Genomic DNA, 24,707 nt, shown 5'->3' on the forward strand with positions numbered 1-24,707 from the left:
TAGAAACGAAGTTTAATTCCTGAACTGCATTGGGAATACTTAGCAGTCTTTAGAGATAAGAGGATTTCATGGCAGCCACAGGCTTCCATTACGAATAGGGGCCGTGTACTCCCCAGGTCCCAAAGAACTGGGCAATAAGAAAAGTCTCACTGAGTTCCTTGCCTTGAATTATGGATACTTAGAAATGACTTTGAATAGCTCCCCTCTTGTCTTGTTAGTTTTGATGCAGGTTACTGAAGCTCATGCTACGTTAATTCAGTCTGTTACTTTTCCTTTGGTTCTGATAAAATTTGCTGTTTTCTAATGTTCGTAGTAAATATGGGATTTTCCCTCTTTTCATCTCCTCAAAAAGGACAAAACAAGTGCAGAGCTTTGTTTATTCCTATTGACTGTATTTTGTGTTGTCACCTAAGGTTTTGTTGCTCATTTAACAAAGTTGAAGTTTTAGCCTGGTGTTTAGGCCTCTGGGAGTCAGCAGAAACTTTCCAGTGATCGTTACTCCTGCCAGACTCAGCCAGTACCAATTTTCATACATTGGCCACAAGTGTTCTCTTTCTTACGTCATTCCCTTTCCTTCCGTTAAGGCCAGTCAGAATTGTCATTTTTCAATGCTACATTCATACGTTTCCCTAATGTTAATTGATCTTTTCCTCCTCTGGATTCCTGTAGCATTACATTGATACTTCTCTTATAACATTCTTTGTATTTTATGGGTCATTATAGCTCTTTGTCCACATAGTATTAGGGAAATATTGGAAGAATATCTTGCCTTAGCAGAAAGAATCAGGGGGATTAATATCCCTAAGGAAAAATTTAAATGGCAGCATATGGCTAGGAGAGATCTCGAAATAGAAAAGAAAATACAAAGTTAGTTTAGAAAGTAATCTAAGCTCTGGACTATGATACGCTTTGGTATGAATTGCTGAGAAAATATAAAGGTATTTATTCATTCATACAGTAATGTTTAAACAATAGTAATTTTTGAAAGCTATTTAAAAAATAATGTATTTAAAAAATAATGTAACTGCATGGTTATATAATTCTTATGTATACCTGATTTTATTGATTTGAGAAACTGTCAACTTTTCTTCTTTAGGCAAGATTTGAGAAGCACAGTGTTGACTGATTTCTCATTCTTTGAGGTTACCTTTAAGAAGATGACTTAGTTGAAGCCATAAGGACAATAACGATCAGCCTCAGGTTGCTTCAGGCTGTGGAAGCTAGCAGGGATGCCAGCTAGTTATTTACAGGATGTTCTAGAATATCATGGCCTTGATATGAGTGACGATATGAGTAGAATCTAAATCTGTCTTGCATGTCACTCTTCTTCAGGTGTTTTCAGCACCGTCTTAATTTATGATTCCTGGAAGTTAGTGAGAAAATTCTCATAGTTATAGCAGAGGGCATTTAAACAATCGACAACTTACAATGCCCATTTCTTTGTTGCTCACACAGAAAGAGCTGTCATAAAAATGTCACTCATAGCACCTATATATTTCAAAATAATTTAAGATGAGAATAATGAATATTATTGAAATTATGTCACAATAGTTGCAAAATGCCACTAACAATCAAAGCCATGAATCTAAAAGATGGCTCTTAGGTTTAGTAGTTAAGTAGAATCATAGCAATTTAAACCACTTGAGCTGTGTTCATCCCTGCTTTGCCCTGGTCAACTTATATCACAGAATCAATACTAATGCACGCAGACATTTATTAGGCTTAAAATTCGCGAAGCTTTCTCTGTACACCTGTATTCATTTCCTATTGCGCTAGAACAAATTACCGCAAAGTCTGTGAAAGAACAGAAATCAATTTTCTCACAGTTATGGAGGCCAGCAGTCTAACATGACTCAAACAGACCCCGAATCAAGGTGTCCACAGAGCTGGTTTCTTCTGAAGATTTCGGGGGAAAATTCCTTTGCTTGTCTCTGATCGTCCGGCAGCTTCTGGGATTCCTTGGCTTGTAGCTGCATGACTCAGTCTCTGCCTCTGTGGTCACACTGCCTGCTCTTCTCAAGTCAGATCTCCCTATCACTGCTGCCTGGGAGGACACCCATGATCACATTTTGGGCTCACCCTAATAATCCAGAATAATTGCGTTTCAAAACACTTGACTCAATCACACCTGCAAAGCCTCTTTTGCCCTATAAGGTAATATCCAGAGGTTCTAGGATTAGGGTGTGGATTTCACCCTATGAAAACACCCATTGTGATCTACCTAGAAATTAATACAAAATATCATTTTGACTAGGATTATTTAAATGTATTTCATATAGAAGGAAGACATTATTTTAGATTTTGATATTAATGCAGAAGTTCGTGGTTGGCTTTTAATCGAGCATTTTCTCTGGCCGATTGTGTCCTTCGTGTTTTTCTGAAAGTAAGTCCTTAATTTTATGACATCTATAAAACACCAATATATCCTACAAAGAGAAATGTTTTAGAGTCTTCCCTTTTCTTATATTTGTAATTTTTCCTTAGCCATCAGAATTGAGTTAGATGTTAGCCAGGAAAAAGATAGGAAGGTCCTATATAATCATAATTTGGGGGGAATGGGCATGTTAGATTTCTCAGGACATTGAGATAGTAATGGGTTACAGTAAATCAGTTTTAGTAATTTTTATTTTATCATGGTTTTCCTACCTTTTTAATGTTTAAATTTTCTTTGTAGTTGGAGATAATTTTAAGCTTATACAATAGCTGCAAAAATTAAAATAATATTAAAAATCTTGCATACCCGGACCCAGATTCACTTAATGTTAACATTTTACCCCATTTGCTTTGTTTTTTATTCTCTGTCTCTGTCTCTCTCTATATGTATGTATATATGTATATATTTTTTCTTTGTCTTTAGGACATTGACTTTTTTCTTTCTTTCTTTCTTTCTTTCTTTCTCTCTTTCTTTCTTTCTTTCTTTTTTTTACGTTTATTTATTTTTGAGAGAGATAGAGAAAGAGACAGAGTATGAGCGGGGAGGGGCAGAGAGAAGGAGACACAGAATCCAAAACAGGCTCCAGGCTCCAAGCAAGCGTTCAGCACAGAGCCTGATGTGGGGCTCGAACCCACAAACAGTGAGATCATGACCTGAGCTGAAGTCAGACACTTAACCAACTGAACCATCCAGGTGCCCCTCTTTTTTTTTTTTTTTTTTTTTAGAGAGCACAAGCTGAGGAGGAGCAGAGGGAAAGGGAGAGAGAATTCCAAGCAGGTTCCCACACCGGACACGGAGCCTGACACAGGGCTTGATCCCATGACCCTGAGATCATGACCTAAGCTGAATCAAATGCTCAACCGAGTGAGCTACCCAGGTACCCCAGGGCACTGACATTTTTGAAGACTGTAGTTCCCCCTCCTTTTTTTCATTATTAGAATTTTTAAAAATTGAGATACAATTCACATTCCACACAATTCACCTTTTAAAAGTATACAGTTCAGTGGTTTCTAGTACGTTCATAAGATTGTACAACCTACTGTTAATAGAACCTATTTTCTATTCCAGAAGATTTTCATCACCTAATAAAGAAACTGTTAGCTGTCACTCCCCATTCTACTCTTTGCCCAGCCCCTGTGACCAGTAATCTATTATCTATGGGTTTGCGAATTCTGGACTTTTCCTCAAAAGGGATGACCTTTTATGTCCAGCTTGTTTTACTGAGTATGCTTTCAAGTTTCACCTGTATTGTAGCATGAATCAGGACTGAATAATATTACATTGTGTGACTATACCACATTTTGTTTATCCACTTACCATTCCATGGATATTTGGGTTCCTTCCACTTTCGGTTATTATGAAAAATGCTGCTATGAACATTCTTGTACAAATTTTTGTATGAACATATGTCTTCAGTTCTCTTGGTAGTTACCTAGCAGTGGAATTTCTGGGTCATATGATAACTTTGTTTAGCTTTTTGAGGAATTGCCCACTCATTATTTTTAGTTGATTTACTGAGAAATTTTCCCCCCGCTTTGAAAGTTCTAGCAGTGACCCTGGGGTTGAGTCGGTAGGTGCCTCTTGCAACGGCAGACGTCCTTCCAGAGATTTAATGTTGAGAAGAACTCAAATGCTGAGCATCGTGCTCCTTTTTTGGCCTAAAAATGAAGTACTAAGATGATCTGACTTAGCAGAATAGTTCTTTTCATTTGTGGTTAGTGGATTTTGCCTTTAGTTTTCTCTTCGATCCTATAAAGAGATTTTGGCAACCTTAGTTGTTTTAAGAGGTAAGAATGCCTTCTAACTGGGATGTTGTTTATCCTTATCTAATGTTTTAACAAGGAAAACTGGGAATCCATTCAGTAAAGTTATTTTTTTCAATCTTTTATAAAAATTCATGGAGAAAATGACACTCTGTGTAGCATTAGTCATGTCCCTTCAAATGGAAGAAAATAATGGATTTTGTTAGCATAATTATTTTGAAGATGTGATCTAGCTAAAACCATGAGAAATTTTGGTTGGATATTATTTTAATATTTATAGTAATTGTTCCTACCTATTAGGAAAAAAAATTGATCTAGTTCAAACATCTTTAATCATAGGCAAGAAGATCTTTAAATATTTTAAGATGAGGAAATATAGAATTCAAAGATAAGAGTCTGGATAAGGATTGAAGAATTTTATGTGATGCTGAAAGATTTAGTAACGTTTAACTAAAATCTAAGACTATTCACTACAAGGACTGTGAGCTCAAGTCTGTCTTTAAGTTATAAGGTGAGGCCTCTACTGTACATAGTAATTATTAGAATCATTGAGAAGAATCCAGGAATGTCCTGGCTGAAATCTCTTATAATAATAAAACCTTGGTCAGCTAAAATGATATTACAAAACTGTTTTGAGATCGTGTCACTGATTTAAGAAGGGGTAGGCAACTTGTATCCCTGAGGATATTTAGAATTGACTATAAAAATATTTGGGAATCAGACTCATGGTATTAATGGTTTTATGCTGAAGAGGCAAAACATGGATTTTTTTTTAATATACTTGTAACTTCGCCCATTAGAAAAACATGTCAGTCTTCTAATTCTGTCTTAAATTTGTAATTAAGTAATTGACTTATTCTTGTGATTTTAAATATAAATATTCCCAAATTTGTATGCATTATATGAAAATTTATGAAAACGTGAAGACTTGCTGTATTTGTACATTTAATTTGCTAGATTTATAAAGATTGTCATAAGTTCGTGGAGACTTTTGAGAGACAGGAGAAATGTCTAAGGCCAATAGAGTATCTCAGAGTATTTAAGCTTGTAAATGTGACTAAATATTATTCCCAACACTTAAACATAATTTTTGGTTGTGTGCTAGATATTGTGACATAATATCATTGAGTGCTCAATTGTTCTGTTTTTCTTTGCAAAGTGTTTGATTTTATTCTGGTAGGCAGTTAATCGTGGATTAGCTCTAGCCTTACAAGGCATGGTATCAAGCGTTATTGGAGCCCATCTTGAGTAGACTTTACGCTGGGGCTGGCCCTACTACTAAGATGGGACCATTCTCAGGTCTTTACTAAATCTTCTTAGTGTTCAAAGAGGACTGTCTTCTCTACAAGATTAGCTCTTGAATGACTTCCAGCCCTTTGTAAACTCTGGGAAGTTTTCAGTTTATGACTCCCCAGTTATTCTTGGACTAGCCTTGTGGAGTTCCCTCTATGCATGCATGGCTTAGTATTCAGTTCACGAGCTCTTTCTCTGAGAGCTTCCTCTTCTCTAGTATTTTGTTCTATGAATTCCTGTTGCCCTAGCATCACTCTGCTCGAGTTTTCCCTTCCTGAGCTGTGGTCTGGAATGTGCCTTAAGTCAAAGAGCTGAGGCTGTTGGAGGGCTTATCTCATTTCTATCCCTTCTCTCAGGGGTCACAGTTTTCCATTGCCTATTGTCTAGTGTCTACTGTCTGAAAACAGTAAATATTTACCCATTCTATCTATCTATCTATCTATCTATCATCTATCTATCTATCTATCTATCTATTTATCTATCTATCTATCTATCTATGTATCCATCCATCCATCCATCATCCATCCATGTCATTTCTGAAAGCACTTAAAATTTTGTTCAGAGGTAATATACAGCATGTCCACAAAGCAAGACAAAGAGCTAAGCCCAAAGTCAATGAGGCAGAGAAGGATTTTTGCTATATTGGAAAACATAACAAGAATGTGGAGAGAGTGAATAATTGTCATCAAGTAAAACAGTTTACCACAAAGGGGTTTTAACAAAGTCCTGGCAATCTTCTATCTCAGTGTGTTCCAAATAGCAAGATGTTATTGGTAATGGCAATGATAATTATGACAATAGTAAGTGTCCAATAAATATAAGCTAGGTGCCTGGGCACTATTCTACTTGTGTGTACTAATTCTCTTAAGACTCACAATAACGCCATGAAATAGATACTGTTATTATTGCCATTTTATGGGTAAGGAAATTGAAGTTTATAGAAGTTAAATTTCTTGTCCACAGTAAGTTGTAACATTTAGATGTGAAACTATGGGGTCTGGCCAACCTTTGGTTAACACAGTGTACTATATTCTGTCTTAGCATATTAAGGGTTCTGAGAAGTTCAACAGTGAAGAAATGTGTTTAACTTTGTTAAACTTAGTATTTCTATTTTATTTTGGAGATTGGAACACTAGTCAGAAGTATTGGGAGAATATCTGTTATCAATTGATTGGCCAATATTCCTTGGAATGCTTGTACTGTAAGAGCTTTGTGGGTAAAAACAATACCCCATTTGACTTGAGAGTTAAGAGTACTAACTTTGGTGTCAGGTGCCTTTTTCTCCCCATTCTTGCTTTCTCTTAGCCATGTTCTTAAGCTTCAGTTTTCTTCATAAAATACCAATGACAGTATCTGTCTCACATTTGTGAGGACAGTCACATGAGATGATGACTAGAAAGCATTTAGCACAGTACTTGGTAAATAATAGAAGCCAAATAAATGTTAGCTTTTCTACTCTTGTCATTCCTACTATTTTATTATTATTATTATTATTGCAATTCTCATCTAGCTCAGTTAACTAATTCAATAAATGTTTGTTGAACTAATATATTAGTTTATGGTTAAATTGTCTAATATTTTTACCTTATCTATGGTTTTAAATTTGTTTGATGTTTATAGAAGATATAGCATGTGAATATGTTGGATAACATCCTATCTTCTGGGAAACTTTTACTTTTGATATCTATGTTTGCTCTGTGGTTAGAAGAGAAATTGAAATGTTGTCTCCTTTTTAATTTTAGAGAGGTATTACTACATTTCTCCATTAGTTGGTGTCTTCTTCTTGGCTTTAACACCTATCTGGATTATAATAGCTGCCAAACATCCAGCCACAAGGACTGTTCTCCACTCAGGCTGGGAGCCTGTTATAACAGCTATGGTTATAAGTAGGTTAGTATTAATGTGTGTGTGTGTGTGTGTGTGTGTGTGTGTGTGTGTGTTCTATATGCCTGCATCTGTGTATACATTAAAACATCAGCAGCCTATTTTTATTTCTTGGATCAATCATTTTATATAGCCAAGTCTTTATTATCACATGTAGTAGAGTTATTAGTCACAGGACTTCTTGGAATGAGTTAGACATACCTCATTTGTCTACCAGTTTCAAATTTTTCTCCAAATCTTTACCAGACTGATGAGTAAGGTTTAGTGTTCATGTATGTATGTATGTGTGTGTGTGTGTGTGTGTGTGTGTGTTAACCTGACATTATTTATTTTTAATGGTAAGTTGCTCATGTATCAGACAGCCTTAGAAATGGATGTACCATTTGACTACTTCCACTTCTAGAACTTTGACAGAACATAAGGACATAATTAAGGATATATGCAAATGATTAAGTTGTAAGGATCCTCATCACAGTGGAAAATTTAATAACAAAAAAAGAGAGAGACCGCCTTAGAGGTCTTAGCAACTAAGCAGGTAGTGATCAAAAAAATTATAGTATAGTCACAAAATGGAATATTAGCCACTAAAAATAACACGGCAGTGTTTTTATTGACATGGAAAGATGTTCATTATGCCTTTGGTGAAAAGAGCCAGCTAGAAAAGAGTATGAATTTCCTGTTAAACATGGTATATTGACACACATTTATCTTCTTCCTTCCTGAAACTACTAAAATGACAGTAATAGAACAGAAAGCTATAAAACCACAAAGGCAGAAGGGGCACAGAGAGGAGAGCAGGTGAGAGATTCAACAAAATTAGTAAAATAGGAATCAGATGGATGACTTTGAACTGAACCACCAGAATGGAAAAAGCTAACACCTAACCTCCTGCAGGGTGAGGGGACACCCGTTGGAAGTGAGCTGATCTAACTCTCAGAAACCCAGAAACCCAGAAACATGAAGAAATTAGAGGCACTAAGTACTCCTCAAAGCTGAAATGGAGAAGATTGGTTGAAAGTTTATGTGAGAGGCAATTAGATTCTAAAAGCCCTTCTCCAGCTTGACCACCCAAGTGACTGCCCCCTTCCCACCTTGGCAGAAGACAAGAATTAAATCTGGAGAGACTAAATCAGAGAAGCTGTGGATTAAGAAACACCTGCACAAGTGAGGGTGTGGATTAAGCACTGTATGAAAAGTAGGATTAAGTGAAAATCTAGATGCTGAACAGTGAAAACCCTATCCTACTTCTTTTTCTTTGCTCATGGAATGCTGGCAGTCAGGCCTATACCCCCAGGAAGAAAATTAGAATAATTCCTTTCTGGGGTGACTGATCAGCACTAGAGAAAAACTTGTGGTTGCTGACTCTTGTGGGTCCTTGAGTGAAAGAGCTATATGCTCCCCTGACCATTCTTCGAGAGACTCACCTGCTGAGGAGTGAGCTCTGCAGTGCCCTTTACAGAGGAGCAGACAGTAAAAGGATCACCAGACATTTGATTAAGGCTTCTAACAAGAAAGACAGAGACCAGAGAAATGGTACTCAAAGAAAGTACAGGGATAGTTGAAAGACCTCAAAAAAACTCTCATCATTGCCCTTAAAGCAATAAGAGAATCTGTGGCATCCATAATGTAAGAACAGAATGCTCTAATAAGGAGGATATGGAAAAGCAGGAAGAGCTCTTGGGAATTAAGAATATAAATAAATAGGAGAAACAACAACAGAACAACTCAGGAGAAAAGTTAGAAGATAGAGTTGAGGAACTATTCTGGAAAATAGAACAGAAAACAAAGAGGTGGGAAATGGGAGGAAAACAATAAGAAGAAATTATCAAAGAAATAATGCAAGAAAATTCCCCAGGACTGAAGACCATGGGCTTCTAGGTTGAAATGGCCCACTTAGTACCAAGCACAGTGAATACAAGGAGGGACCCGAATCATAAATCTACTGTAAATCCCAAAATCTCCTGGAGAGAAAAGATGAGTTACATATAAAGCACTGGGAATCTGAATGATGTCCAGTAGCATCACCTGAAGTTATTCCTTCAAGAAAATTCTGAAGGGAAATTATTTTGAAGATAAAATAGGGTTGCAGTGTCAACCAAATACAAGGGTGGCATCAGGAGGTTTTCAGTCATGCAGGATCTCAAAAACTTTGCTTCCTGTATGCCCTTTCACAGGAAAGCTGGTAGAAGATATAGTCTATCAAAATGAGGAAGTAAATCAAGAAAGAAACTGACATGGGAATGAGGAAACCCGTTCCATGAGAGCATGTGGTTCAGTTTTCTATGATGTAGATTGCTTTTTTCCTGGAAGATTCGGGCAGTAGGCTTCTATGAAACGTTGGGACTTGTTCAGAGATCCAAAGACCCAGTGTGGGAGATTGAAGAGAAGGTGCAGGTTGACAGCTGTGTATCAGGCCTACAAGCAACTGTCCAGGGTGGCAGGGGAACAGTGGGCTTGAGGAGAAATGTCTCTAAGGAAAAAAAAAAAAAGCAGAATTGATTGGTTACCAGAAGACTTTGACTTATTCAAAGGCATTTCACTAACTTTGTTAGAAATTTGAGGCTGGATTAGTAATAAGTACCTAAAAAATTAGGAAAAATATAGGACAGAGCAACATGGAAAAGTGAGGAAATCTAATAACACTTGGTGGCTCCATTGTGAATAATGATTCCATTGTTACAATAAGGTAAACCCTAAGTGCTCCAACCAGAACTATAGAACCCAGTTAGCAGGGTATGGGAGGAAGGGATTTATGAATGGGCTGAGGTGGGGAGGGAAGGGCAAGCGAGACCAAATCCTCATCCGTCATAGTGGAGGTTGTTAGGTAAATGTCTAAAATTAAAATTAAGAAATCACAGTATAAATGTGTTATTTGGAAATATAAAATTAACTGCCAGAGGAAACAGCTAAAGAAGTTGAAAAAACTTAGCTGGTGTAGAACAGGTTCTGGGGGTGGGGGCCAGGGGCTATTTAATAGGCTTTGTGGCACTTTAACTTTTTAAATAATGTACATGTGTTTATTTGATAAAAACAGAATTTGATAAAAGTGAAGAGAGAACTACTTTTGCAATGTGAGTTTTCATTTTTAAAAATCTAAGTGTTTTGGGGTGCGTGAATGGCTCAGTCGGTTAAGCGTCCGACTTTGGCTCAGGTCATGATCTCATGGTTCGTGGGTTCGAGCCCTGCATCGGGCCCTGTGCTGACAGCTCAGAGCCTGGAGCTTGCTTCAGATTCTGTATCCCCTTTTCTCTCTGACCCTCCCCTGCCCATGCTGTCTCTCTCTCTCAAATAAATAAAAACATTAAAAAAAATTTAAAAATCTAAGTGTTTAAAAATGTCTGGGAGGCTAGCTACCAACATGCTAACAGTGTAACTGAATAATGTCACGATAGTTGATTTTTATCTTCTTCTTTTTGTTTGTATTTTCTAACTTTTCTATATCTTGTTATCTGGGTCATGAAAACATTTTAATGTGCATTTTAGCAAATATTCATGTTACAGTCACACCATGAACTTACCTGTTTTGGCACATAGATTTTTCTTTGATACATAACTAGTTCTATGAAATATATATATATATATAGTTAAATTAGAACTTAAAATATTTTTTATTAAAAAAAATTTTCTTAACGTTAATTTATTTTTGAGAGACAGAGAGACAAAGTGTGAGCAGGGGAGGGGCAGAAAGAGAGGGAGACACAGAACCCGAAGCAAGTTCCAGGCTCTGAGCTGTCAGCACAGAGCCTGACGCGGGGTTGAACTCACGAACCATGAGATCATGACCTGAACTGAAGTCAGATGCTTAGGTCTGAGCCACCCAGATGCCCCTAGAGCTTAAAATACTAAAATACTGCTAAGGATGACTATTCTTGGACTTTACAGTGTAACTTTAATTTTTAAAAAAATTTTTTAGTTTATTTATTTTGAGAAAGACATGGATAGTACAAGTGAGGTAGAGGCAGAGAGAGAGAGGGAGAGAGAAACCCAAGCAGGCTCTGTGCTGACAGAGCCTGATGTGTTGATGCGGGGCTCAAACCCACAAAACCGTGAGATCGTGACCAGAGCCAAAACCGACTAAGCCATCCAGGTGCCCCTACAGTGTAACTTTTAATGGGAAATCCTAGTAATTTAGGCATATTAAGCCACAATTCATTTATTTTCCAAAAAAATTGATAAAGATTTAACAATTTGTAATGTTAATTGTCGAGTAGTGGTAAGAATATTTTGATCTGATATTTTGACAATCAACTCCATTCTCTGATAACATGTAGTTTATTTTTCTGTAATGTAGGTTGAATTTTCCTGGAAGATTTAGGTAGTAGGATCCCAGGGAGTTTTGGGACTGGCAGTGTTTTATAGGACTTTAGACGAAGAAACTGATGTTAACTGATTAGTGATGGTCTTGGAAACTTAAAAACCTCCACGGTCCATTAGGACATATAAGCCCTACTTCTATGTGGCTGTCTGTTATTTTTCTAGACCTCCATTCTCAAAATCAGCTCTCTCTATGGCTACAGCCCATTATTTCAGTTTACCAGTGATAAGATGCTATGTCTGTATCTAGTTTTAATACAATAAAAATGATCCATTTAATGCTTTGTTGAATTCATAAATGAAGAAATATTCTTTTAAAAACTATTTTTTAGGGCTGCCTGACTGGCTCAGTTGGTAGAGCATGCAACTCTTGATCATGGGGTCAGAGGCATGAGTTCAAGCCCCATATCTGGTTTAGAGCTTACTTAAAAAAAAAAAAAAAGACTTTTTTTAAATTATAAGAGCAATAAATGATATAGTTTTTAAAAATTAGCAAATACAGAAGGATATTAAATAACCATCAGTCTTTTGTCCGCCGCTCCATCCAGAGATAGACGTTAAAAATTTCTTATACATCCTTCCAGACATTTTAAGCCACTTAAAGCATATTCTTTTCCTTTTTACAAGGAACACATCTTGGAGTTCAGAGAGCCCTGAAATGGAGGGCTATAGCTTATGCCGTGTTTTATTTTCAACATTTCACTGTTGACATTGATTTTTACTTTGAATATTTTTCCTTTTCATTCTGGTGGGGTTTTTTTAAATTTTTTAAAAATGTTTTATTTATTTCTAGGAGAGAAAGAGAGAGACAGCGTGAGCAGGGGAGGGTCAGAGAGAGAGGGAGTCACAGACTGAAACAGGCTTCAGGCTCTGAAATGGCAGTCAGCACAGAGCCCAGCGCGGGGCTCGAACCCACGAACTGTGAGATCATGACCTAAGCGAAAGTCAGACGCTTACCCGACTAAGCCACCCAGGCGCCCCTTATTCTGTTTTTTAAATGTCGAAAAATTTTGTTTTTAAAAGTAGAGGTGTTTGTACATAAAGAGCATTTAAATTAGTGCATTTCTTTTCTCTTCCCTAAATTGTACAATTTTCTTTCAGCATTGGGGGCCTTATTCTGGACACAACTGTATCTGATCCAAACCTGGTGGGGATTGTTGTTTACACACCAGTTATTAATGGTAAGAATTAGATGCACTGTTTCACGATGGCATCAAATCATTACATACTCAGGTGCTAACGGGACTCTTAGGCTTCAGATTTTAAGAGGTGTATCTTCCCTTCCCTTCCATTCTCCCTCCAAGCCCAGGGTGGTGTTCATGGTAGAAATGACAGTCTCTGCTCTCAGTATGCACAACATGTCTTTGAAAACAGCTGTATTTTCACTCTTACCACTGGATGTTAGCTTGAGAATCAGTCATACCTGATTTTTGAGGTTAGTGTTGCAAAATATGATATTTCAGTTCTGGATTATCATTGGCTTTGGGTTTTTCTGCTCTCCTGTTTTGTTGCTGTTTCTGTCAATTTTTGTGGCTCAATTAGAGTTAGTTAGGTCAATGCAGTCCATTAACATCTATCACTCCTCTGTGGATCTGCCTTATATATATATTTTTTCTTATCTATAAAAAGGGAATTATAATATTTAGGTTCACAGAGTTTTTGGTATGAATTCCATTTAATAAGAAAATTTAATGCAGTCCTACTGACTTTTGGGCTGACTCATTAAATTGGATTTTAGTATAACCTACACCAATATAATTTAAAAAGTAATTTTACCTGAGAGAAAACCTGTCATAAGCTATGCTACACATTTAATATAAATTGCTTTTATATGTGTGTGTAAGAAAATATGTTCTATGAAGGCAAATGCTCCTAAATCTAACTTCATATCTCAAATTTCAACTGAAAATTTATATTTTTGTGTAGCTATAAATTGTCTATAAAGACATTTCCCCTCTGGATGCCCTTCCCGATTTTCCTGGTGCCACTCTCCTCTCTGTCATCCACCCTTAAAATCATGGCACCATCAACTTGGCCCTTCATCCTCTTTGAATAGACAATGACCTAACCTTGTCTATTCGCCCATTAACATAGTTCACTTCTTCACTTATTTATACAACAAGAACAGTCCTGGCATTGTTGTCTGCTAACATCTCACTTCAGCCATCATTGAAGTAATAGAGTAGCTTTCCTGACCCACTCCCTATTCAATGCCAATTAACTGTCACTAACAGACGAATCTTCCTTAAACACTTTTTATTACATCAGTCTGAAGATGATGAATTTACCAGTGGTTTCCTCCTACCTGTCAAATCAAGTTTGAATTAATCTGCTTCACTTTTCAAGGCTCTCTATATGCTCTTGGATGCATACAACTTTTTCCTTTATCTTCCTAACCAGATTCCTATTTTGTGGTCCTGCAAAGATTGAATTTCTACTGCCTGGAACAATTACTGCTTTTCTTCTACCTGTTCACATCCTCTTCAATGAATATTAGTTGATGAGATCACTAGCATAAATATTACCCACTAATACCATTAGAGCTGTATTGTCCAGCATTTCAGGGAAAAATGTAAATTACAACAATACCATTATTAGTAAGGTTTTAATCGGTATTTCTGTTATTTCACTTTACAAAAATTATTTACAAAAGAAATAATTTCAGAGTTTCACTGAAGTGCTCTTCTTGGAAGCCATTGTATTACATGGCAGTAGAATCTATTTTTGTATCCTAGTAAGTAAATCTCTTAGTTGTGTATCCCAGGGAGCTCACTTTATGGTAAATTCCACTCGTCAAAAACATTGATAGAGAAGATTCATTCCATGGTCCTCAAAAAAGGCGGAACTTTTGAGAATTGATTTCATTTTAAATGTGCTAGAGGATGTACTATTTAAAGGACCCCTGTTTATCATGATCATCATCATCACCATCATCATTTGGTAACTAGTGAGTACCTACTGTGTACCGACAACTTGCAGGTCTTTTGTGCACGTTCATATCATTTAATCCTCCCAATAAGAAAGTAATTTGTCCAATAGCTCATATCTAGTGGTAACTCAGTTTTTAAATCAGATCTGCTTGGTTCCAAAGCCTGTGATTTTTTTCCCCCTCAAAATAATTGCTCATTTATCTGTTTTATTAGATACAAGAATACACACTTTCCTTAAAGTAAGGCCTATCACTGTTGCTATTCTGCCTAGGACATCTTTTAACACTAACATCTCTCAGCATTGAGTAGCATTTTATAAAATATATTTCAAGGGTACTTGGGTGGCTCAGTTGGTTAAGCGTCCGACTTCAGTTCAGGTCATGATCTCATAGTTTGTGGGTTCGAGTGCTATATTGGGCTCCATGCTGACCATGATGAGCCTGCTTGGGATTATCTCTCTCTCTCTCTCCCTCTCTAACCCTCCCTGACTCATGCTTTCTCTCTTTCAAAATAAATGAATAAACTTTAAAGTGTGTGTGTGTGTGCGTGTGTGCGCACATATCACAATAATACTAGTTCTAGGAGGTATTAATAAGTATAACTTGAAAAGTGAGTTTTTGTTATCCATTCAGTTTTGGAAGCATGAGGTCAAATAGATTTCTTTACTACAGGATTTCTTACAGATCTTTATCATGCTGATATGTAATGTGAATCTCTCCCTCTGGGACTTGTGCTAGCAAGGAGTTAGAATTTCTAGAATTAACCTTCCTTCAGACCCTAGACCATATTTTGCAAACTACTGCTCTAGGGTTTATAATATGTATCTTTAACACAGTGTGCTTTCAAATAATAATTTAGCCATTTACATAAAAAAGAACTTTACATTAGTATACTTGGATTTTCATTCTTTCTTATCTATTCTTTTCACCATATATTCTACTTTGTTATAAACCTTATGTACATTGTTATTACTTTTGCTTTAAATGGTCAGATGTTCTTTGAAGAGATTAAAAATGAGAAAAATACCTTTTCTATTTTCTGATATATTTTACATTTCTAGCATTCTTCTTTTCTTTGTGTAGTTTCATATTTCCATCTGGGTTTATGTTCCCTTTTCCAAGACAAATTGCTTAAAGTTTCCTATAGGGCAGATCTGTAAAGTATTTGAGTGAATAATCTAGGTTAAAAGATAACTTTCTGGAGTATTTTTTCAGTCTCTTATACCAATTTCTTTAGTCACCTGAGCAAAAAAGTATCTTGTCTGTTTTTTTTTTTTTTTTTTTAAATCAAGCTTATTTTTCCTCTCATTAAGGAGATAAGTATTAAATATCTCGCTACCTAGATTTATACCTTGGCCGTGATAGTAATTAAAAAAAAAAATTATTTCATCTGGTCTGCTTTCAGTCAATGAGTCAGATTTGAAAAAATATTGCAAGAGTCGTTCCTAATAATGACTTTATGCCTTTGGAATATCTACCTCAATATTAAATAAATCAACATTTCAGAAGAATTCTTTTTTGTTTCTTTTATTGGCCTAGGATAGAACACAAAGAAAGCTTGCCTTTGGTTGAATTTATGCAAGTTGTTTAACATATGAGGATAACTGCTTTGTTTTTCCTTCTGTTTCAGGCATCGGTGGTAATTTGGTGGCCATTCAGGCTAGCAGGATTTCTACCTACCTCCATTTACATAGCATTCCAGGAGAACTGCCTGATGAACCCAAAGGTTGTTACTACCCGTTTAGAACTTTTTTTGGTCCAGGTATGTGCTTGTGGATTTTTGCGTATCTTATATCAGGAATAATTCTGCTCTGAGCATATAGGCAGGCAACAGTTGCTGAATACATATTTTGTCAGCGTTTTGCATGGCCTTTTTTTTTTTTTACAGTGTTTTTCCTAAGACTTGAATAGATTTTAAATAGAATAGACTATGTTCATGAAGTCTCAGTGAACAGAAAGTTATTTGTATCAAGTCTGCAGCTGCTGAGGAGCTTTGTATACTTTTTCTCTTTCATTCTTTTCTCTGGGATACCTTGTTCATGAGTCAAGAAAGAGGAACCTTAAACACACAAGAAAAAAGCACAGCTAGCTGATCTAGAGTGACAGATACACTGTCTGTACTGTATTAATCCTTTTGGCTTTTCTAAATGTAAACATTTGATTCCAAAGAGAAGGCGAGGGATAACTTCTCTTACAAAGAGCAGTGCCCTGTTTATGTCACTCGGGCAGTGAGTAACAAAAAACTAAGACCACGATATTAAACTTCACAATTCTTGTCACTTCTTTTTTGATGAAAATAAAGGTTATGATTGACTTTTGAATGAGGATGAGAAATGCTCAATGATAACAGTGGAAGAACTCTAAAGGGAAAATAAAATTAAAACATTCCTGGGGCCCCTGAGTGACTGTTGTCAGTTAAGCATCTGACTCGGTTTCAGCCCGGGTCATGATCTCATGGTTTGTGGGTTTGAGCCCTGTATCAGGCTCTGTGGTTTAAGTTCAGAGTCTGTTTGGGAATCTCTCTCTCTCTCCCTCTCTCTGTATCTCCTCTGCTTGCTCACTCACTCTCTCTCAAAATAAATAAACGTTAAACAAATAAAATATTCCTTAGCTTTAGGAACTTTATGTGTTTTCTTTTGCCTTCCCTTCATTACTATGATAGACATTAAAATCTGACCCGTGTTCTTCATAGCAAGTTTTTATCAATTTCCTGTCATTTAATTAGCCTATAACAGACAGTAAGAATTTCAAAGAATTAAGTGAATTGTGAAAAGTTGAAATGTATTGTTAGCAACAGAATTTTTTATTTTTTATATTTTGAGAGCCAGGGTGCCTGCATGTGCATATGGGTGCTTGAAGTCAGGGAAAGGGCAGTGGGACAGGGAGAGAGAGACTCTCAAAGAGACTCCATGCCCAGTGGGGAAGGGAGGGAGCGAGGGTAGGTGAATGGTGACATGGGGCTCGATATCATGTCCCACTGTGAGATCATGACCTGAGCCGAAATCAAGAGCTGACACTTAACCGACTGAGCCAGCCAGGTGCCCCAGCAATGGAATTTTATGCCGTGCTTTTCAGTATAGTAAGTAGAAATTAATCCTTAAATTTTAATAACTGACCTATTATTAACCAAAATACGATTTTGTTTGAACTTGTACATTTTCTGTTATAGGAGTGAATAATAAGTCTGCTCAAGTTCTACTGCTTCTAGTCATTCCCGGACATTTAATTTTCCTCTACACTATTCATTTGATGAAAAGTGGTCACACTTCCTTAACTGTCATCTTCATAGTAGTGTACTTATTTGCTGCTGTGCTACAGGTAAGAGTCGAAAGCTCTTGTAATCTCTTTTATGCTCAGACTGCTGTAAAAGCATAGCTATGCAAATCTGAAAGCATATGAAATATGTTAACATTTCAAAAAGCAACTGAAAGCCTTCATATGGATTTCATCTTCCTAAAACCAGTAAGCTCATGATCGCTTTTAATATGACCTGATAAATAGAACCTTCGGATTTCCTATTTCCTGAATTCCACGAATTTCCCTTATTTTGTTGTATGTTGTATGAGCACATCTTCTGATAGATGCCCGAGAGTGCATAAGAACCTTTGCAGTTTGTAAAATACTTTTCCATTTAATATGACCTGATAAATAGAACCTTCGGATTTCCTATTTCCTGAATTCCGCGAATTTCCCTTATTTTGTTGTATGTTGTATGAGCACATCTTCTGATAGATGCCCGAGAGTGCATAAGAACCTTTGCAGTTTGTAAAATACTTTTCCATAAATAGGTTGACTGGCTATACAATTGTTTCTTTTAGAATTTTAAAGGCTTTACTTTGGTGCCTTTTAACTTCTGTTACCATGAGAAGAACAACAGGTGCTCTTCTCACTGCTGATCTCATTGTACATAACTTCTTTTTATCTCCCTAGAAGCTTGCAAGATCTTCTCTTTTTTTCCTCTTGCTTTTAAATTTCACATTGATATGCCCTGGTTTGGATGTACTTTGTCCATTTTGTTGGACATTGTTTGACCCTTTCAGTCTAAAAGTTTATGTGCATTAGTTCTAGGAAAAATTTATGAATTATTTATTTGATTTTTTTTTCATCATTTTCTCCATTCTCTCTTCCTGGAGTCATTTAAAAAAAATTTTTTTAATGTTTTATTTATTTCTGAGAGAGAGAGAGAGAGAGAGAGAGAGAGAGAGAGAGCATGAACAGGGAAGGGTCAGAGAGACAGGGAGACACAGAATCTGAAACAGGCTCCAGGCTCTGAGCTGTCAGCACAGAGCCTGACACAGGGCTTGAACGCACGAACCGTGAGATCATGACCTGAACCAAAGCCAGATGCTTAACCGAATGAGCCACCCAGGCACCCCTCTTCCTGGAGTCTTATTATTTGATTCCTAAAACACTTGCATTAAATTTCCAATCATTTCTTTTTTTTTTCTTTTTTTTTTACGTTTATTTTTGAGAGAGACAGAGACAGAGTATGAGCTGGAGAAGGGGCACAGAGAGGGAGACACAGAATCTGAAGGAGGCTCTAGGGCTCTACGCTGTCAGCACAGAGCCTGAATTGGGGCTCGAACTCCCAGACTGGAAGATCATGACCTGAGCCCAAGTTGGACATTCAACCAACTGAACCACCCAGTACCCCTGATCTTTTCTTATTCTCTATTTCTTTATCTTTCTCCCCCCCTCTTCTTTCTGGGATCTCTCTGTACCTTTCTACATTTTTTCTCTGTTGTGTCACTGAAGTTTCTGTAGAGGGTAGAGTTGAACGTATACATTCAGCTTGCCATCTTTATGTGGGAGGTTATTAATTTTAAAATCTAAGAAAATTGACTTCATTTTCAAAATCTATGATTGATATACATGCACAAAATTTAAAAATTAAATAGTACCAAAGTGTTCTAGCTTTCCAATCACATTCTTCAGAGATAATCACTGAAATATTTTAGCTGTTTCTTCTGATAGGTATCTGCAAGTTTTAAAGTAACATTCCTAAACTTTAGACTTGCTAATAAAAACTGAGGATTTGAGGGGCTATGTTAAAACCCCATCTTTTCCATTTAGTTATATCACAAGTTTTTGCTAAATTTGCAGTTAGTGTTTGTCTGATTAGGCCTATGTAAACATCATGTACTATAGAGCCAGATAATATAGTATGATTATATTTGCTTTTTGTGTACTTTATTTTTCTTGAGGTTAATAATTACCTCTTTTTTCCTTTGCATCATTTTCCATAAACACAACCTTTCCAACTGTTTCTACTTTATTTTGGCTTCTAAGGCTCAGCTTTTTGCCAAACTCTGTAGGGTTAGTGCCTCCTACAGTGAGAAATCCTAACCTCATAAGAAGTGCATTCAAATAATTCTTGGAAGAGATAACATATACACTGGGCCTTTGTGACCAGTACTGTTCTAAGTGTATTACATGTATTGATTCACTTAATTTTCAATAAAAGCTCTACAAGATTTGTTCTTCTCCTGTAAATCAGTGATTTTCAAAGTGAAGTACATCCAGATCAATCCATCGTGTCCAGGATGAAAAAATTAAAACTTGTATTTATATATCTTTCCTCATTTGCTTAAAATGTCTGTTTTCATCTGTTTTTATGATTGTTTTATTATAAACACAATGTATTAGCACAGTGTTAAATAAGCATGCTCAGGTATTTTATACTATAGCTAAATAATTTAAAGCTTTTGGAGATTACCGAGTTAGAGTGTAGAGATGAGAAAGCACAGAGCTTGTGTCAGAACGAGAAAGTAATTCTTGGGGCGCCTGGGTGGCTCAGCTGGTCAAGCATCTGACTCTTGGTTCCAGCTCAGGTCATAATCTTGTAATTCATGAGTTCGAGCCCCACATCCGGTTCTGCGCTGGCAACGTGCAGCCTGCTTGGAATTTTGTCTCCCTCTCTGTGTACCTCCCCCACTCACTCTATCTCAGTCTCTCAAAAATACATAAATAAACATTAAAAAGAGAGAGACAGAAAGTAATTTATGCCTAGGATACAACTAGGAAGAGGGAGTAGATAAGGTTGAGAAAGTAGATTAGGGCTGGTTTGGAAAGGCCTTAAATACTAGGCAAGGGAGACTTGAATCTGTTGTTAAAATCACAAACACCCATATGACTTCATTGATATTTAAACCTTTTCTGTAATGCTGTGTAGTGCCTGAGAGTTTATTAAAAATCACTTCTCGAATCATTCATTCATTTATTCATCCAATAAACCTTTATTCTACTAGATGCAGAGATGAGTTTTAAATCCCAGGATGAATAAATTCACCCCCTATCCTCCAGAACTCATGGTCTGCATTGCAGGCACAAATAATTATGTTGTGATCTAATATACAAATGCTAAGGAAAGCTACATAGAAAGTGCTTGCAGAGTTTGGAAGAAAAACAACTAACTCTGCCTGGGGAGTAATATTTTTCTACTGCTCAGTAGGGACAGAAGCTATTTCAAATGCTTTTTTACTGCTAGCTACCTTTATCGCTGTGAATGATACGGTCATTTATCTCTGTGTAAGTCTTATGAAAAAGATGCATTCTTCAATCCAGTGGGAAAATATTCAGAGATTGTTCTTTGGTCTATTGATAAACATGCCATTTTTAGAGCACGTTTATATCTGCAACTCTACCTCTTAGCCTCATGGATTGATTTTACATTTACGTTTATGGCTCTGTGCCAACATACTATCATGCATCATTTCACCTGAGTCAATGAAGGAAAAAAGTAATGTTTCTCAACTTATAAAAATATTAGATTTCAGCCTGTACTCAGAGAAATCCTGCATGTCTTTTTTTAACCTCTACTTACATTCTGACAAGTAAAGTGTGGAAAACTGGAGGAAAGAGTAATATTCATTTCTCTGAATCTCAGTTACCTCCTCTATAACATGGGAAGAATAGGAGTATCTACCCCAAACTCATTGTGAAGATTAAATGAGTTAATTATATGAAGCTTATAACATAACAGATGCTATTTAAGTGTTTGCTGGTGCTCGTTATTAAAAATGGAATTATAAGTGGTGAGGCATTCATCTCAGATGACAATCAGAAAATGTTTTTTTATAATCTTAGAATATTGATTGGCTTTTCTTATATATCTTTCACAACTTTCATTTTTATGGGTTTTAGTTTTTTCTTCTTCCCCAAGAATCAGATATCTGCCAGAGTAGATTTTTTTTAAGCTTATTTATTTTGAGAGACACAGAGAGACAGAACAAGCAGAGGAGAGGCAGACAGAGAAAGAGAGAAAGAGAGAGAGAGAGAGAGGGAACAGGGGAGGGGCAGAGAGAGGGAGAGACAGAGGATCCCAAGTGGACTCCATGCTGATAGCAGAGAGCCCAGTGCGCAGCTTGAACTCATGAACCATGAGATCATGACCTGAGCCTAAGTCGGACACTTAACCCACTGAGCCACCCAGGTGCCCCCTTGCATATTACTTGAGTGGAATAGCTTAGAGTCATGTAAATGCTCAAATCAAATCTTCATGTTTTGATGCCAACATATGTGACACGCATGTAAATACATATATGTACACACCTCCTTGGAAACTGAGGTTTAGATACAAGACCTTCCCTTGCCTGCTTTAATCAATTCAAAGATGGACAGAATAAAGAAATACTTTATCTTTTTTATTTTTAAATTTTTAAAAATGTTTATTTCTGAGAGAAGAGACAGAGTGCTATCAGGGGAGAGACAGAGAGAGAGGTAGACACAGAATTTGAACCAGGTTCCAGGCTCTGAGCTGTCAGCACAGAGTCCGATGCAGGGCTCAAACTTGTGAACTGCGAGATCATGACCTGAGCCAAAGTCAGACTCCCAACTGACTGAACCGCCCAAGCATCCCAAGAAATACTTTATAAAGACAAAGCCTCCTTGACCACTTAAGACTTACCTTTTACTCTTCTTTACTTGATTGGCTTCCCTTTTTTGATCTGGGTTAAATTTATATTCAAAACTTTGGTTTAAGTCTCAGCTCTTATTCAAATATTTTAGTTCATTCTTCCCATCCCTGGAGTATATATTTTTATTGAATATTCTATAGTAAGGTTTTCTGATGCATGTTTAATTTCTTCCCATCTATATTCCTACGTTCTTGAGACTAGAGACCAAGCCCTTTCCCTATGGTATTCCCCATAAGAATTATATAGTAGTTGTTTTTGAATTCCTGGTGTTTTGCTTTCTTCCTAATGTTCTGATGAACCTCCCCCACCACCCCGTTACCATCTAATTTCCAAACCAATTAAATGAAGGAAATCTGTTTGAAAGAAACTTCATATTGGTCTTATTATAATGACATGGTAACAACCATTTGCAGTATTTTTGTATTTACTCAGGTATCATCTCCTCCTGGAAGCCTTGCTTGAATCCCCAATCTGGTCTGAGTGCCCTTATTCTGTTCCCATAGTACGCTGTGGATATCATTATCCTAGCTCTAACACATTATATTGACATCATCTATTTATGCTTGCCTCGCACCTTCTAGAGAACGGGTCTTTGGCTTATTCATTTTTACTCCTTTCACCCATCCCCATCCCTGGTGTTCAGTTCATGTTTGTTAAACAGGATGACTATATCTTCATAACTCTGTCTCTTTCTTTACTGGAGGGAGGAGAAAAGTTTACAACTGTATTTAAGTCCCAGGAATGCCAGAAAAACTGAAACATCTAAATTTGCTTCTCCTTGGTTTCAGTAAATACCAGCTTTCTCTCTTTCAATGACATGAGTATTGAAAATAAGAGGTAATGAAAAATAAAACACAAAACGCCCTAAATTTCCGTCAGTGTTCAGATAGAATTATTAGGTTTTACCGACATGTTTAGAGATGCAATGACTTGGTATCTAGAGAAAGCAAAAGGTAGGGGTAGATAGATACAGCAGAATTGGTTATGAGTTGATCATTGATAAAGCCAAGTGATGGTCTGTGAGAGTGGTGTAGATTAAATTATACTGTTCTCTTCTGTGTATTTGAACTTTTTCATAATAAAGAGTTCTAAAAAAGTTAGGGTTTAGTTTTAGATGTTAACACAAGAGTTTTTTCATAGCATATTAGCTTTCTAATTTTGGTCCTGTAACCATTTCCCATATCAAGTGAAAAGTAAAAAGGTCAACTTGAATTTGAAATTGTTTGGGACTTGGAATGGTTAAGTATCTTGTATCTTATTTTGCCTTTGGCACACACTAACTACACATTTTGAAATTATTCTTTATCTTTTAAATTTTTTAAGGTTTATTTATTTTTTGAGAGAGAGAGAATGCACAAACAGGGGAGGAGAAGAGAGAAGGGAGAGAGAGAATATCCCCACCTGGCTCCACACTGTCAGCATGGACCCTGATTCAGGGCTTGAACTCACAAACTATGAGATCATAACCTGAACTGAAACCAAGGGTCAGACGCTTAACTGCTGGGCCACCCAGGTGCCCCAAAACTATTCTTTAAATTTAAAAATCTACTTACACAAATTACTTTATTTAGGTATTTATTATGTGTCTTGCAATTAGAAGGAACCTAACAATTAGAAGGAACCTGGTGCAGTAAGACCACCCAACCAGTCAGTAGCTGTGATGGATCATATGCTTACTTGTGTTCTTGCCCAGGGCCCAAGGAGTAGTTGGACTATGTCATGGGCAGAGTAATGTGTGAAAGGCATTTGTATTTGGTACACCAGTGTCCATACTGCATTTCGAGTTTTCTTCAGCAGTAGGATGGGTTGGCACCAAGCTGACCATTGTGTACTACTTGTTACAACTTCTCGCCATCAGCCAACATTTACAAGACTGCCAGCTGTGGCTAAGGAGGTAGTTTTGGGCTTTAGAGCCTAATTTGTCATCTGTGTCACATTAGCCCATTGAACCCACAGCTCTGATTTTGTAGAACCAGAATACACTTTCTTCTATAAACTTGGAGATGATTGGGGTCTTTCTCCCTAAGCAGTGATTTCCTCAGCTTCACGTCTTACTTATTCAGATGCTCCATTAACTGCTCAAAGCTTGTGAATTTGTGTAATCAAAAGCATAATATGGAATTCTGGGCTGTGATGAACCTTTCCAGCGTTCCTTCTAAGACACATCGAAGGGA

At 36.8% G+C, this 24,707-nt stretch overlaps 1 protein-coding gene across 5 annotated transcripts in view; it reads left to right on the top strand.

The window, feature by feature from the left end:
• SLC41A2 (solute carrier family 41 member 2) overlaps positions 1–24,707 on the top strand; it is a 127,760-nt gene that overhangs the window by 76,403 nt on the left and 26,650 nt on the right. For all 5 annotated transcript variants that reach the window (XR_005531856.1, XM_039252905.1, XM_039252903.1 and 2 more), the window contains exons 7-10: positions 7,233–7,380; positions 12,790–12,869; positions 16,248–16,379; positions 17,787–17,935. Coding sequence is in view for 4 of the 5 variants with exons in the window: in XM_039252905.1 (XP_039108836.1) it covers positions 7,233–7,380; positions 12,790–12,869; positions 16,248–16,379; positions 17,787–17,935 (509 nt within the window). In the remaining variant the exon portion in view is untranslated. The remainder of the gene's footprint in view (positions 1–7,232; positions 7,381–12,789; positions 12,870–16,247; positions 16,380–17,786; positions 17,936–24,707) is intronic.

This window comes from Hyaena hyaena, unplaced genomic scaffold (assembly GCF_003009895.1).
Source record: "Hyaena hyaena isolate Hyena2069 unplaced genomic scaffold, ASM300989v1 scaffold_432, whole genome shotgun sequence".
Taxonomy (NCBI): Eukaryota; Metazoa; Chordata; class Mammalia; order Carnivora; family Hyaenidae; genus Hyaena; species Hyaena hyaena.